The sequence below is a fragment of the Syngnathoides biaculeatus genome, chromosome 9 (genome assembly GCF_019802595.1).
Source record: "Syngnathoides biaculeatus isolate LvHL_M chromosome 9, ASM1980259v1, whole genome shotgun sequence".
Lineage (NCBI taxonomy): Eukaryota > Metazoa > Chordata > Actinopteri > Syngnathiformes > Syngnathidae > Syngnathoides > Syngnathoides biaculeatus.
Genome location: NC_084648.1, coordinates 24,513,416 through 24,527,539, shown reverse-complemented (window position 1 = coordinate 24,527,539; position 14,124 = coordinate 24,513,416). Strand labels below are relative to the sequence as shown.

The following is a 14,124-nucleotide window of genomic DNA, read 5'->3' as shown; positions in this document are numbered from 1 at the left end:
TGACTGGCTAGCAACTAGTTCAGGGTGTACCCTGTCTCCTGCCCGATAACAACTGGGATTGGCTCCGGGACCCCCACGACCCTTGTGAGGATAAGCGACTCAGAAAATGGATGGATGGATGAAAAAAGTCATTTTCACCTGAGCGACTACTAGAGCACAATGCTCGCCTAACAGCTCTTTCAACATTTCGCTGTATTTTTCTCAACTATATCGACTTGGCAATTTTTGTATTTATTGAAATTTGATAGGCTTGTTACATTCCTCTCTGCAGGGTTTTTAGTTTAGGGACTTAAAACTAACACGAGATTTTGTAAGGTAGAGGTAAGTCAGAATACCATGATTGAACTGAAGTTTGGAGGCCAAAACTGTGATATAAACAAAAGTCACTCAATTACTGGTCAGCAAATTTTACAATGTGCGAGTACTATCCTGCATTATAACTGGAGACTCTAAAATGTCCCTAGGTGTGATTGTCGGTGCGCCTGTTTTTTCTCTCTATGTCGCCTGTGATTGGCTGGCAACCAGTTCAGGGTGTTCCCTGCCTCCTGTCCGTTGACAGCTGGGCTAGTCTCCAGCACTCCTGCGACCCTCGTGGGGATAAGCGGCTCAAAAAAGGAATGAATGAATGTACTATGCTACATTATTATTTTTCTGAAATCCCAAATATTTATATAAAGTTAGGGCGGAATGGTGGTCAGCTGGAAAGCTTTGGCTTCACAGTTCTGAAGTCCCGAGTTTGATTCTGGACCCGCCTGTGCGGAGTTTGCATGTTTTCCCCGTGCCTGTGTAGGTTTCCTCCGGGCACTCCGGTTTCCTTCTACATCACAACAACATGCAACATTAATTGGACACTCTAAATTGCTGTGCACTGTGATTGGCTGGCAAACAGTTCAGGGTCTTCCCTGCCTCCTGCCCGTTGACAGCTGGGATAAGCTCCAGCACGCCCCACGACCCTTGTTAGGATAAGAGGCTAAGAAAATAGATGGATGGATATACAAAGTTAATTAATCAATGGAAGAACCCTCTGAATTAATTGTGTCATCTGGTTCTTAATAAAAAAGTGACAGATATGAATATGTCTCTGACCAATGTAATGGTACGTGCACAACTGTGAAGTGAAGCTAAGTCATCAGATAAGATTAAGCTTTAAGATCGCAAAATTTTCATTCTCAATTGCTTGGATCCAACAATATTGATGTCACTATATGGACTGACAACGTTGCAATAGTTTGAAAAGATAAACATTTACATGTGATGTTTTAAGTTATCTACCATGTCTAAATAGTGAAAAAAAAGAGGTCCTTCTAGCTTTCAGACACTGTAGGTGTGTCTTCTGAATGTTCTGAAAACACAGAACGCTCCACTCGTAGCTGTGACTCAAATAAGCCTCGCATTTGGCTTTGCATTTCTACAGGTACATCCATCCAACCATTTTCTTCACCGCTTATCTTCATGAGGGTCACGGGGAGTGCTGGAGCCTATCCCAGCTGTCAACGGGCAGGAGGTGGAGTACACCCTGAAATGGTTGCCAGCCAATCGTAGGGTACATTGAGACAAACAGGCGCACTCACAATCACACCTCGGGACAATCTAGAGTGTACAATTAATGTTGCATGTTTTTGGAATGTGGGAGGAAACTGGAGTGCCCGGAGGAAAGCCACACTGACACTGGGAGAACATGCAAACTCCACACAGGCGGGTCCGGGATTTAACACGGGACCTCAGACCTGTGAGGCCAACGCTTTACCAGCTGATCCACCATGCCGCCCTTCTACAGGTACAATTCAACAAATTAGAATAGTATCAAATGTTTAAATTAAACTCATTATCTAGATATGCAACACTGAAATATCTCAAGGTTAATAAAATATGGTCAACATGTATGTAATTTCGACGATTAGCGCTAACAGGAAACTAAAACCCATTTCCTCTAGGAACTGGAACATTACAAAACAAAGAATTAAGAAATGGCATGGTCAGGACATTCGGTTAGCAGTCCTGAGGACTGGGGTTAGAGTCCCGAGCCTGTGTGGAGTTTGGATGCTCTCCCCATGCCTGTGTGGGTTTTGTCCAGTTGTTCCTCTTTCGTCCCACATCCCAAAAACATGCGTGCCCCTTCGATTGATGACTCTAAATTGTCCATATGTGTGAATGTGAATGCAAAGGAATGTTATGCCCTGTGACTGGCTGGCAAATAGTTCATGGTGTACCCCGTCTCTTGCTCGAATATAGGCGGCATAGCCTCCGGTATACCTGCGACTAGTAAATGTCTGTCAGTATGAACTACAGGCTGAATAACTGCAGACTTTCAGCTTTAATTTGAGGGGATTTACATCCAAATCCTACCCACCCTCAAGGACTTGCACGCTACTAGAACCAAGAAAAAAGCATGAAAAATCCTGTTGGACATCATCCACATCCTGGACACCAGGTCTTCCTGCTCCTTCCCTCAGGTAGGCACGACCGAATGATGCACACTGATACTAGCTGACATTACAACAGATTCTTCCCTCTTGCAATTAACCTCTTAAACATTAATTTACTTTCTGAGCCACTAATCCTCACAAGAGTCGCGGGATTGCTAGACCATGTCCTAGCTATCTACGGGCAGGAGGCAGGGTATGGCCTGAACTGGCTGCTAATTGTTTTTGTCTTGAGTCTGTTGTCACATTTCCATTGGCCGACTTATACATTACTTCTGCACTCACTGTAGTAGTTTCACCATGCTCCACTATTTACATATGTTGTTGTTGACATTGTCCCACATTATCATACTACAACTACACTTCATACATTTCTTCATACAGCCCAGAAACCTGTCTGATTTAGCGAAGATAAAAAAAAAATCATGAATTGTGATTTCTGTATTTTTCTTTTTAGATTATCTCTCTCATGGTGGACATGCACCTACGATGAAAATTTCAGACCCCTCGATGATTTCTAAGTGGGAGAACTTGCAATATAGCAGGGTGTTCAAATACTTATTTTCTTCACTGTAATGGTGATTGGACTGGACTACTGCTCTATGAGTCATTCAAACTGCCACACTTGCTGGAGGACTCCGCATATTTTTGCACAACTTTCAAAGAAAAAAGTAGTCTCATAAGATAGATTACTAGCAACCATTTATTGCCCAGTTTTTCACAATGGTTTTATGTCTCAAAAGAATTCTGTCAATTATTTGTTTGTTGTCATACTAGCGTTGCTCCAACTACCGAAGACAGATTCTATTTGTGTTTTTGACAAACTTGGCAAAATAAAGATGGTTTTTCAGTAACCAAAAGCAAAGGGACAAATTCACAATCATGAATTCAAACTTTCCTTTTTAAAATCTTTGTTGCAAATACTTTGCAGTCAGTTCGAGTTTGAAGTCTAGAACACATAGAAATCACCAGACGTTGCATTTCATCAATAGTGATGCTCTGTCAGGCTTCTGCCGCAACTGTCTTAAGCTTTATTTTTGGATCTTTTTCCCTTCATATCTGTCATCAGCAAGTTAAATGCATTCTCGATGGGACTCAGGTAAGGTGACCGACTTTGCCGTTGCACAACATTCGACTTGTTTGGCTTCAAAAATCGCTTTGGCCGTTTTTCCAGTGTGCTTTTGTGACTGTCCAACTGCACAGTGAAACGCTATCCAATATGTCCTGAAGACTTTGCCTGATTGTTCATAGAAAATACTGACCAAAACACTTCAAATTTCATTGTTTTTTTTCTTTCTTTCTTTTTTTTTAAAGCAGTCATCTGTAAATACTAGAGAACCAGTCCCACTGGCAGCCATCCATGCCCACCCGATCAAGGAATAGCTGAGCAGCCAATAGTCCAATTACTTTTGGTCCCTTAAAAAGTGGGAGGCACATACTGTATCTAAACTGTTTGAAATATGAATATTGTTCATTTGATTTGCAGTAAAGTTAAATACCCTCAAATGACAGCTGAACATCTGAAGTTAAAGCACGTCTTCTTCGTTTTATTTTAAATTGACGATGGTGGGGTGACACAGTGGAACAGCTGTAGAGCATCGGCCTTAGAGTTTTGAGGTCCGGGGTTCAAATCCTGACATCGCCTGTTTGCATGTTCTCCTCGTGCCCGCTTGGGATTTCTCCAGGCACTCTGGTTTCCTACCACATCCCAAAAACATGCATTAATTGGACACTCTAAATTGCTCCTAGGTGTGATTGTGAGTGTGACTGTTGTCTGTCTCCATATGCCCTGCGATTGGCTGGAAACCAGTTCAGGTTGTACCCTGCCATATGCCCGATGACAGGTGGGATTGGCACTGCCACACCCTCGTGAGGATAAGCAGCTCAAATAATGGATGGATGATGGTGGTGGTGTTTAGAACCAAAAATGTGAGAATGTTGACGTATCTATGGACCTGACTGTATGTCGACCCACTCATCATTCAAAAAAAGGAAGTGACGTATTGCAGGACACCATTGCCAGTCTGTTAACCTGCATGCCCGCGGGTTATAGTGGCTAGCATCGAGTCGTTGTAGGTTATTTCTATTGCATGATGACATGCCACGGCATATACAGTATAAAGTTGGGGAGTACCGACTCAAGCCAGAACGCTTAAGTGCATACTCGGGCTTGGTTTTAGCAACACAAAAAATCCAGACAATTAAATTGGTGAAAAGGAGTTTAACGCTGCAGTGCATTCCATCAATTCAGTTCTAAATTGCTCTATCTTGGCACATTTTCAGCACAGACATCTTCAAACATATTTAATGCATTTACGAACAAATCGAACAAAAAGTTACTTTGCAGGGTCATTCACTGAATACAAAATTGTCCACAGGAATGAATATGACATGTATGCATGTATGGTTGTTTTTCTCTGTGCCTTCCGACCAGTCCAGGGTATACCTGGTCCCTGCCTCTTGTTCACAGTTAGCTGAAATAGGATCAAGTTCACATGCGACCCTAATTAAGGTAAGCACTATAGCAACTGTATGAATGGTTTACGTATATGATTTCATTTCTTTGCTGACTGGGCATGTAAATCCAATAGTCACAATGTTCAAGTGCTTTATAATGGGTTTTGGTAAATTGAAATGAATATTTTTGTGTATAAGAAAAAAATGTGGCCAACATATTGGTAGGACTGTACAGCTTAGCTGGATGTCACCCAAGCCTTGGTAAATTTCAGTCTTACTGACAGTGACGAGTTACATATTGCATAACACTGCTACTCTGAAAAAATGAAAGGCCGGCAAGAGGTTTTTACCTTTACACGTTAATAAAGTCACAGATAAGTTTTCATAAGTGGTATGCATCATGTGGCCAATCTCACTGGAGAATTTCTTAAGTGATGTGTAACAGGTAAGGTACCAGATAAGTAACACATTCAAAGAACGCAGTTTGTTGATTTCAGCATAGTGGATTCAGGGACTCAAGTACCACCATGCTGAAATAAACAATTTTACACTTAGGATAGACTGATGGAAAATAAAACAAAACACAGTCATAATTAGTTCTGTGCCCTGATTTGTACAGAAGAACGTGTCAGTTGTTATTATTATCTTTTCTCTTCATTTTTCTTTTTAATTGTAATTTGCAAAAACTGGACAAAAACAGGTGAAATTTCCATTAAATGGTTCAAGTGACTCAATCCTCTTGTGTTTTTTTTCCCCAATGGTCTCAGTCTGGATATGGGTCATGGCAGTATAAGCGCATGCACGCACACACACAAGCACAAACACAATCGGACATACTAAAACTGAAACAGGCTTGTCAATGTGACTGCAGTTTAAGTAAACATGTTGGATAAACAATGTCATTGTGAAGCGGACACCATTGCAAATCTACAATGGATCGCAATTACTCACACATCTACCCAAACATCAGCCAGAATCAACAGCAGAGCTGAGGTGCATTTGCCATGAGATGAGAAAAGCAATGGCGGCCAGTTCAGTAATGCAGACTTTAATTGCCTTAACAACCTCACTTAAGATGAAAAGGCCTGTGGAGGTCAAATTAATGCTATGGCGTGTCTAACATGGAATAACCCCCAAAAATCATATAAGCATTGAATTAGAATCTGCCATGAAGACCCAGAGTGAAAAATGAGCCCCATATCTTAGATAATTACATTTTATAAGCAGCATCCCAACAGAGTTTCCTAGTCAAAACACTGTGCTGTCTGAGTCAAGCTGAATTGCCTTCGACCAGCCCAAATCATCACACATAATTTTGCATCTGTGTATGCTTGTACTTTTATATTTGTAGCCAATGTTAGGAGTTTTGTCAATTGAAATTTTGGACATCATGGGTTCCTGTTCGTATTAAAGAGGGAGTTAAGGTCATGTGACTATGACTTAAAGGAAGAAATCATGTCCTCACATTAGCTCCAGTACAAGTGCAATTGCATTTATGTGTGTATAGTGGATGAACACACTCTTTCTGTATGGCTAATGGAAATCTTCATGGCGAAGTATTTTATAAAGAACCCAGTAGAATATATTGAAAAACAGGAATGCCAGGGGAAAACCGGCCCTCGATACTGTGTCAATCTTTTTTGCTCTGTCAATAAATAACTTTCTCATTTCCTCCATGCTTTTCCCTCCTCCTGAAGGGATTCCCAAGGGACACAGGGCAGTATTTGCTGAGGCTCCTTGCGTGTTCCGTACAGTGATGGTATTGTTAGTGGTGGCCCTGGAGTCCTTGCTGTTGCTGGGTGTGAGGGTTACAGCAGCTGTAGAGGTCAGTCTGGTCTCATGTACTTCCTGTTCCTGTTGGACAGAGAAGAGCTGCAGGCATCTCGTTGCATCACCTTAATATACTGCATGCACTTTTTAATTAGTTTGATATTGGAAAAGATCAATATACAGTTTTTTCAAAAAAAGTATATATATATATATATATATATATATATATATATATATATATATATATATATATTCCTTTTTAAAGCATACTATACTGGAACATCCAAAGTCCAACAGCCCTTTATGTGATGCTGGTTGACTTCTAAATCATATTTTCAAAGTAAGATTCCCATAGAAAAAAAATTCTAAATACAAAATTAAGTTGTCTAATGGTGTAGTGGTTCTCTGTCCTGACTTTGGTGCAGGCAGCATGTGTTCAGTTCCCACTCCGTGACACTGTGAATGTAAGTGCGAATGGTTGTTCATGTCTATATGTCCCCTGCGACTGACTGCTAACCAGTTCATGGGGTACTCTGGGTTTTGGCTGAAATCAGATGGGATAGGCTCGAGTACCCGGAGATATTCACCAGGATAAGCAGTGTTGAAAATGCATGCATCGAAATCAAGTTGTTCCTCACCAAAGTTAAACTTTTCAACTTATACTATTTTTATCAATTTTTAAAGACAAATTTTCACATTTGAATGAGAATTGAAAATGTTAACGTAACATAAAACAATGATTGTGCAGTGAATAAAGATACAAAAGCAAAAACTCCACCTCCGAAAGGAAACATTACATTTTCAGTATTTCGTATTATCAAATTTTGTTACTTAACCCTAAGAAATTGAAGGTCTGCAGAAATCCTACAACATATAAAGTTTCACCTTAGAGATTGAACTTGTCATGATCCTGCCGCTTCAGCACGAGCTGTGCTGCGCTAATTGGAAAGCACACACCTGCGCCTCATGCGGGCTGATCATCCCCTGTATATATAGGACCCGGTGACGACTGGTCCTCCGCCAGTTCGTTGAGCTTCATGTCCCGTTCCAGCACTCTCGTATCCCTGATTGAACCTGTGTGTACCGACCTTCGTCCGTTCTCCGACCAACCCCGTAAGCCTGACTCCTTCGATACTTCTGCCTGCGCTGATTGTTCTCCCGTGTACCGACTCCTGCCTGTCCGCTCATCTGCTCTCTTCACCCAACGTCACAACTACCGCTGCTGCATCGGACTGCCTGCTCGATCCCCGACCTCTGCATACAATAAACGTGTCTCTTCTTGAACTACCTTGCGTCTTCCGAGTTCCTGCATTTGGGTCCTACTCTCGTTTCCGATGGGACGTGACAGAACTATGCATTAAAGATGAAGTGAATTCTTGATCACTAATGGAAAGGAATCATGTTTGTCCTATACGATATATGTCAAGTGCAGTCTCACATCTTTAAGACCACATAATTTTCCATGTCCCACTAGGGGCGCCATAACAATGTCAGCTGTTTTTAAAAAAGCAAGTTTCAAAGCAGTTAACCTTCTTCTTTTCCTTTTGGCTTGTCCCGATTAGGGGTTGCCACAGCGTGTCAACTTTTTCCATCGAAGTCGATCTCGTGCATCTTCCTTTCTAACACCCACAATCTTCATGTCCTCCCTCACAACATCCATAAATCTTTTCTTTGGTCTTCCTCTCGCTCTTTTGCCTGGCAGTTCCATCCTCAGCACCCTTCGACCAATATATTCACTCTCTTGCCTCTGGATATGTCCAAACCATCTAAGTCTGCTCTCTCTATCCTTGTCTCCAAAACATCCAACATTGGCTGTCCCTCTAATGAGCTCATTTCTAATCCTATCCAACCTGCTCACTCCGAGCGAGAACCTCAAAATCTTCATTTCTGCTAACTCAAGTTCTGCTTCCAGTTTTTTTCTTCAGTGCCACCATCTCTAATCTGTACATCAAGGGCCGGCCTCTCCACTGTTTTAGACTTTGCCCTTCATCGCCCCTGTTTCCTTTGCCAACATTTCCATTGAAATCTGCACCAATCACAACTCTCTCTCTGTCTGGGATGCTCAGGACTAATACACTCAAATATATGATGAAATTATGAATTGATCTCTCCTTCAAACAAGAAACTTATTTGTCAAAATCTTAAAAAAATGCCTATCCGATTTAAATTTTAGTCCTTTTCAGCTAGTTATCACAGCAGACAAAAAATAGTCTCAAAGCTAATTAATAGTAAACAACTGTTTCCACTAAATGGCACAATATTTGACCCAGACGGCTGATACAAATTGATACATTCAACTATGTTAAACAAATTACAAACAGTTTATGAATATGCTGATATTATTGATCCAATTTTTATTCACACACTTTTTTGCCAGTCAAGACACCTTGTCTTTGCTTGACTCAAATGGCCTGCACCACCCCCATCTCCCACCCAGCCTACACCTTTTTGGACCCCAGTTTACATCGTCTGCACAAAATATCCACCCGCACGCTTCTACTTCCACTTTTGTAGGTCACACTATATTCCTGTCTTTTCTGGAAGTAAGTGTTCACCACTGCCATTTCCATCCGTTTTGCGAAGTCCACCCCCATCTGCCCCTCAAAGTTCCTTTGAATGCCGTACTTACCCATCACTTTTTCATTCCCCCTGTTTCTTTTGAGAACATGTCCATTGAAATCTGCACCAATCACAACTCTCTCTGTGTCTGGCATGCTCAGGACTACTTCATCTAGTTCTTTCCAGAATTTCTCTTTCAACTCAAAGTCACATCCTACCTGTGGGGCATAGCCGCGAATCACATTATACATAATACCCTCAATTTCAAATTTTATCTTCATCACTCAATCTGATACTCTTTTCACCTCCAAGACATTCTTAGCCAGCTCTTCTACTCCATTTCTTTTCCCATCTACTCCATGATAAAATAATTTAAACCCTGCCCGTAAAGTTCAAGCTTTACTCCCTTTCTACTTGCTCTCTTGGATGCACAATATATCAACCTTTCTACTAATCATCATGTCAACTAACTCTTGAGCTTTTCCTGTCATAGTCCCAACATTTAAAGTACCTACACACAACTCTAAGGTCTGTGCATTCCTCTTCTTCTTCTGCCGATTAAGCCACTTTCCTCCTCTTTTCTGGCTTCAACCTACATTATCTGAATTTCTACCTGCGCCTTGCAGATTAAGAGTTCCAGGGCGGGCATAGGAAGCCCGGGCCATGACCTAACTATTATGGAATTTGTGTGATGAATGCTCATATATGTTTGACACAGTTTTACGCCCGATGGCCTGCCTGACGCAACCCTCTGCATTTATCTGGGCTTGGGACCAGCCGACAGCTTGCACAATATAGTGCTGCCCAATGGGCTGCAGATAGTAAAAAAAAAAAAAAAAAAGCAATCAAATAAACAAAGCCAGCACATAAGATACACAAATCACATACTACCTAATCTATGTTTAGGTTAAGGTCAAATGAAAGCAATCACATAGACGCAGTCAGCACATATGGTACACAAATCACAATACTACCTGTGTGAAAATATAAAGGATATGTGGATGGCAGGGATTCAAACCACAACGGCTGTCACTCTCGTAGTTGAAGGTTGACTCCAAGTTTGATGTTTGGTCCTCATTGAGTACTCTATGTAGGTAATGTTGTTAGCGTGATAATCTAGGCTAACATGGGCTGAGCAGCTTCAACGCGAATGATACAGCACCAATTTGGGTACTATGATGAAATGAGATAAGAATTGTTAAATTTCCTATAAGTCCCCACGACCCTCATCGTACAAGTTATGAAGCTACTCACATTCGATGTTTCTTCAACTTGTTGTTAGCCAGCTAAGCTAAATTGGTCTGGGCCAATAAGCAATTTTAAGTTGACGTTTCTACTTGCCCAACTTCCTACTATGTATTCACAGTCCTCGTTGTAAACGAAAAGTAGGCTTTGCTGGTCGGGTAAGTACTAACGTTTGATGATTACCTCCTCAGCAAATATTTCATTACATACGTTACTTGATGTTATCGAGCTAGGTTAGGCTAGGCTAGACTAGGCTAACCCGTGCAGCTTCAACTCGAACAAATACGGCTCCAATTTACCTTTCTATATACTTTAAAATAAATGTGTTTTTCATTTTTGTGGTGGGTAGATCTTTGTGACTTGGTCATTCTATTTCATTATTGGTAATTCTAAAAAAAAAAAAGAACCCCCCACCCCTCGATCGTGAGAGGCTGGCTGCTTGAAAAGTAGATCTTGGGATAAAAAAGTCTGGGCACCCTTGGTCTACCACAATGTTTTAGAGCAGTGGTCCCCAACCAACAGTCCATGGACCGGTACTGGGCCCCAACCACCAGTCCACGGACCGGTACTGGGCCTTTAGGCATTTGTCACTGGGCCACAGACAAAGAATGTCCAATTTATATATCCATCCATCCATCCATCCATCCATCCATCCATCCATTCATCCATTCATCCATCCATTCATTTTCTGAGCCACTTATTCTCACGAGGTTCCCGGAGAGTGCTGGAGGCTATTCCAGCTGTAATTGGGCAGGAGGCAGGGTATACCCTGCACTGGTTGCCACCCAATCCCAGGGCACGTAGAAACAGACAACAGTTGCACTCAATCATACCTAGAGCCAATTTAGAGTGTCCAATTAATGGATGTTTTTGGGATGTGGGAGGAAACCGAAGTGCCCGGAGAAAACCCATGCAGGGGCAGGGAGAATATGCAAACTCCTCACAGGCGGGGCCGGGATTGAACCTGGGTCCTCAGAACCACGCCGACTCAATTTATATCATTTTTGGTATATTGCAATTCATGTGTCAGAGTCTTTTATTTTGAAAATTGATGAGATCTTCTCTGCTGCAACAGCTCAGTAGCTCAGTAGACACGTCAAGTCTCTGCAGAACGCTTTGCCGCCGACTCGAATGCTTCAGTGTCCAGTCCCACTGAGCCAGCTAACACTGGCAGACCTCAAAGAACGAATCAGTCGGTTGGTTGATAAGCATAGATTCTGTACTGTGATGAGTTCAGAAAAATGATTGAAATTTGTCAGAAAAGTCCATTTAAATTAAAATAAATTGCTGAATTGATTAAAAATAACTTTCTCAACAATGCTGGCTATGAATGGCCGAGTTGGCACCAGGCTTGCTAACATGTCCAGTGTTCTGTCTTTTGAAGAGCCTTAACAGCAGCTTCTTTAAGAGCTTTAGGAAACTTGCCAGACTAAAGTGAGCAATTTATTATTTGCCTGAAATAAGCTTGCAATGATTTCACAATAGTATTGAAAAAGTCAGATGGTATTGAGTTGAGACAGCTTGTCGATGGTTTCAATTGCTCAACTGTTTTCTCAACAGTTTTTTTTTTGGTCAACTGTATCAAATTCTGACAAGGTAATAGAGTTTTCCCCAGATGTAGAATCATTTTATCATTTTTTTGATTTGACCTGATGGATTGTATTTTTTCACTAAAATAACGGGCAAATTGCATTGCATTTATCAGCTGTTACGAGTTCTGATTTGAGGGGGTTGAGAGCTTGTCAAACAGAAAGTGGGTATTGTTGAGTTTCTCACAGATGACTTCAGAAAAGTGTTACTGTCTTGCCCTGACTGAGTCGTAGTTGAAATTGCACAGACACTGTCTATAAAGGCCATAGTCAATTTGGATTTTAGTTTTTCTCCACTTGCGTTCTGCTTTTCTACACTATGGTTTTCGAGCTCTTGACCACCAATGTATTCCTCCACAGTGTTATCGGTGTGTTCTAGGTTGCCTCAGGATGGTCCTAGTTTGAACAAGAGTGACAGCATTAATGGCATTTGACAATTTTGAGGTGAAATTGTCCGAAGGTTCATCAACTGTCTCAGCACAGTCTCAGGCACAGCTGCAGTCTCCATATAGTTGGTGGCAGTACTCTCATTTATGTACTTTTTCTTTATAGACTTAGAGGGTGTTTGAACTCTTGGAAGAACGTCTAATTCAAAAATTACACAAACATTATCAGAAATAGCCATATCCCTCATGCCTGGTCATTTGGATTAATTTGTTCAAGCAGACACACTTCCACGGTCACCGTTGTTGATTTGTTTCTTGTTGTGGAAAGTGAAATAAAAACAGTTAATGGAAATGACCAAAATAGGCTGAGGAAACCACACCATGTGGTGTCATAACCAATACTAGCTGTAACGACATCTGACTCGGAGCTGCGCGTGTGAAGTATAAAAGTAAACTACAAGCAGGAGAGCTGCCGTGATGTCAGCGCAGTCGCTGCATGCGTGAGTATAAAAAGGTGGTTAATGGTCTGGGGCTGCAATATTTCTTTAGGACCTGGATGACTTGCTATGATTGATGGAACCATGAATTCTGATCTTTACCAGAAAATCCTGAAGGACAATGTTCGACCATCTGCTCATGAACCCACGCTGAAGTACCCTTGGGTTCTACAGCAAGATAACAATCCACAACACAGCAATAAGGCACGTTCTGAATGGCTTAAAAAATAAAATTAATATTGTGGTGTGGCCTGGTCAAAGTCTGATTGAAATTATGTGGTTGTGGGTTCCTATTATAGACCAGTGCAATGACAATCGTGCAAAGGGAGCAGTTTAAAGTGACGAATCGTGAGATAGTCTACAGTAAATATTACTAATACTAATATTGATTGGAGCAGCAGGATGTGAGGGTGTGTCCCAACAAAGACGCAAGTCTGACCAAGAATTCAATGACTTAATAGAAAGGGAGAAAAAACTTTTTGAATGCCTGCTGGTTTTGATTTGCATCGATCGGTAGTGCCTACTTGACGGAGGGAGCAGGAAGAGCTAGTGGCCAGGATGTGGAGGGTCCAAAAGAATCCTTCTCGCTCTGGACCTAGTTCGACTGGCCTGCAAGTCTTCAAGGGTGGGTAAAGTGGTGCTGACAATCCGTTCAGTGGTTTTGAGTGTCCATTGCAGTCAGAGTTTTTCTTTTTTTGTGGCAGCCCCAAACCAGACTGTAATGAATGTACACTGTGCTGATTCGATGACCGCTGTGTAGAACTGTCTCAGCAGCTCTTGTCATGGGGTGTATTTCCTCAGAAGCTGCAAGAAGTAGATCCGTTGCTGGTCATTTTTGACGATAAAGTTGATGTTCGTCTCCCACTTCACGTCCTGTGAGACAGTAATTCCCAAGAACTTGAAACTCCTGACAGATGACACAAGGCAGTTGGACAGCATGAAGGGCAGCTGTGGTGAAGGATGCCTCCTGAAGTCCACAACCATTTCTACAGTCTTTAAGTGTTCAATGCCAAGTTGTGTTGGCCACACGAAAGCTCCAATCTCGCCACTTCCTGTCGATACGTACACTCATTGCCATCTTTGATAAGGCCGATGACTGTGTTGTGAGTTTCACAGCCGGGTGCCTTGAGGTGCAGTCGTTTGTGTTGAGTGAGAAGAGGAGACAGAAGAGGATACAACCTTCGGGTGCCCTGCTGCT

General features: G+C 41.8%; 1 protein-coding gene across 13 annotated transcripts in view; it reads right to left on the bottom strand.

The window, feature by feature from the left end:
• Positions 1 to 3,439: 3,439 nt before the first annotated feature.
• The window catches only part of glra3 (glycine receptor, alpha 3), a 135,627-nt gene continuing 124,942 nt past the window's right edge, over positions 3,440 to 14,124 (bottom strand). For 9 of the 13 annotated variants that reach the window (XM_061829998.1, XM_061830001.1, XM_061829999.1 and 6 more), the window contains one exon: positions 3,441 to 6,734. In XM_061829998.1, the coding sequence (XP_061685982.1) occupies positions 6,414 to 6,734 (321 nt within the window). In that variant the 3' untranslated portion in view covers positions 3,441 to 6,413. Of the gene's footprint in view, positions 6,735 to 14,124 lie in introns of all 13 variants that reach the window. The other 4 variants (XM_061830002.1, XM_061830006.1, XM_061829997.1 and 1 more) reach the window with 3 other exon arrangements.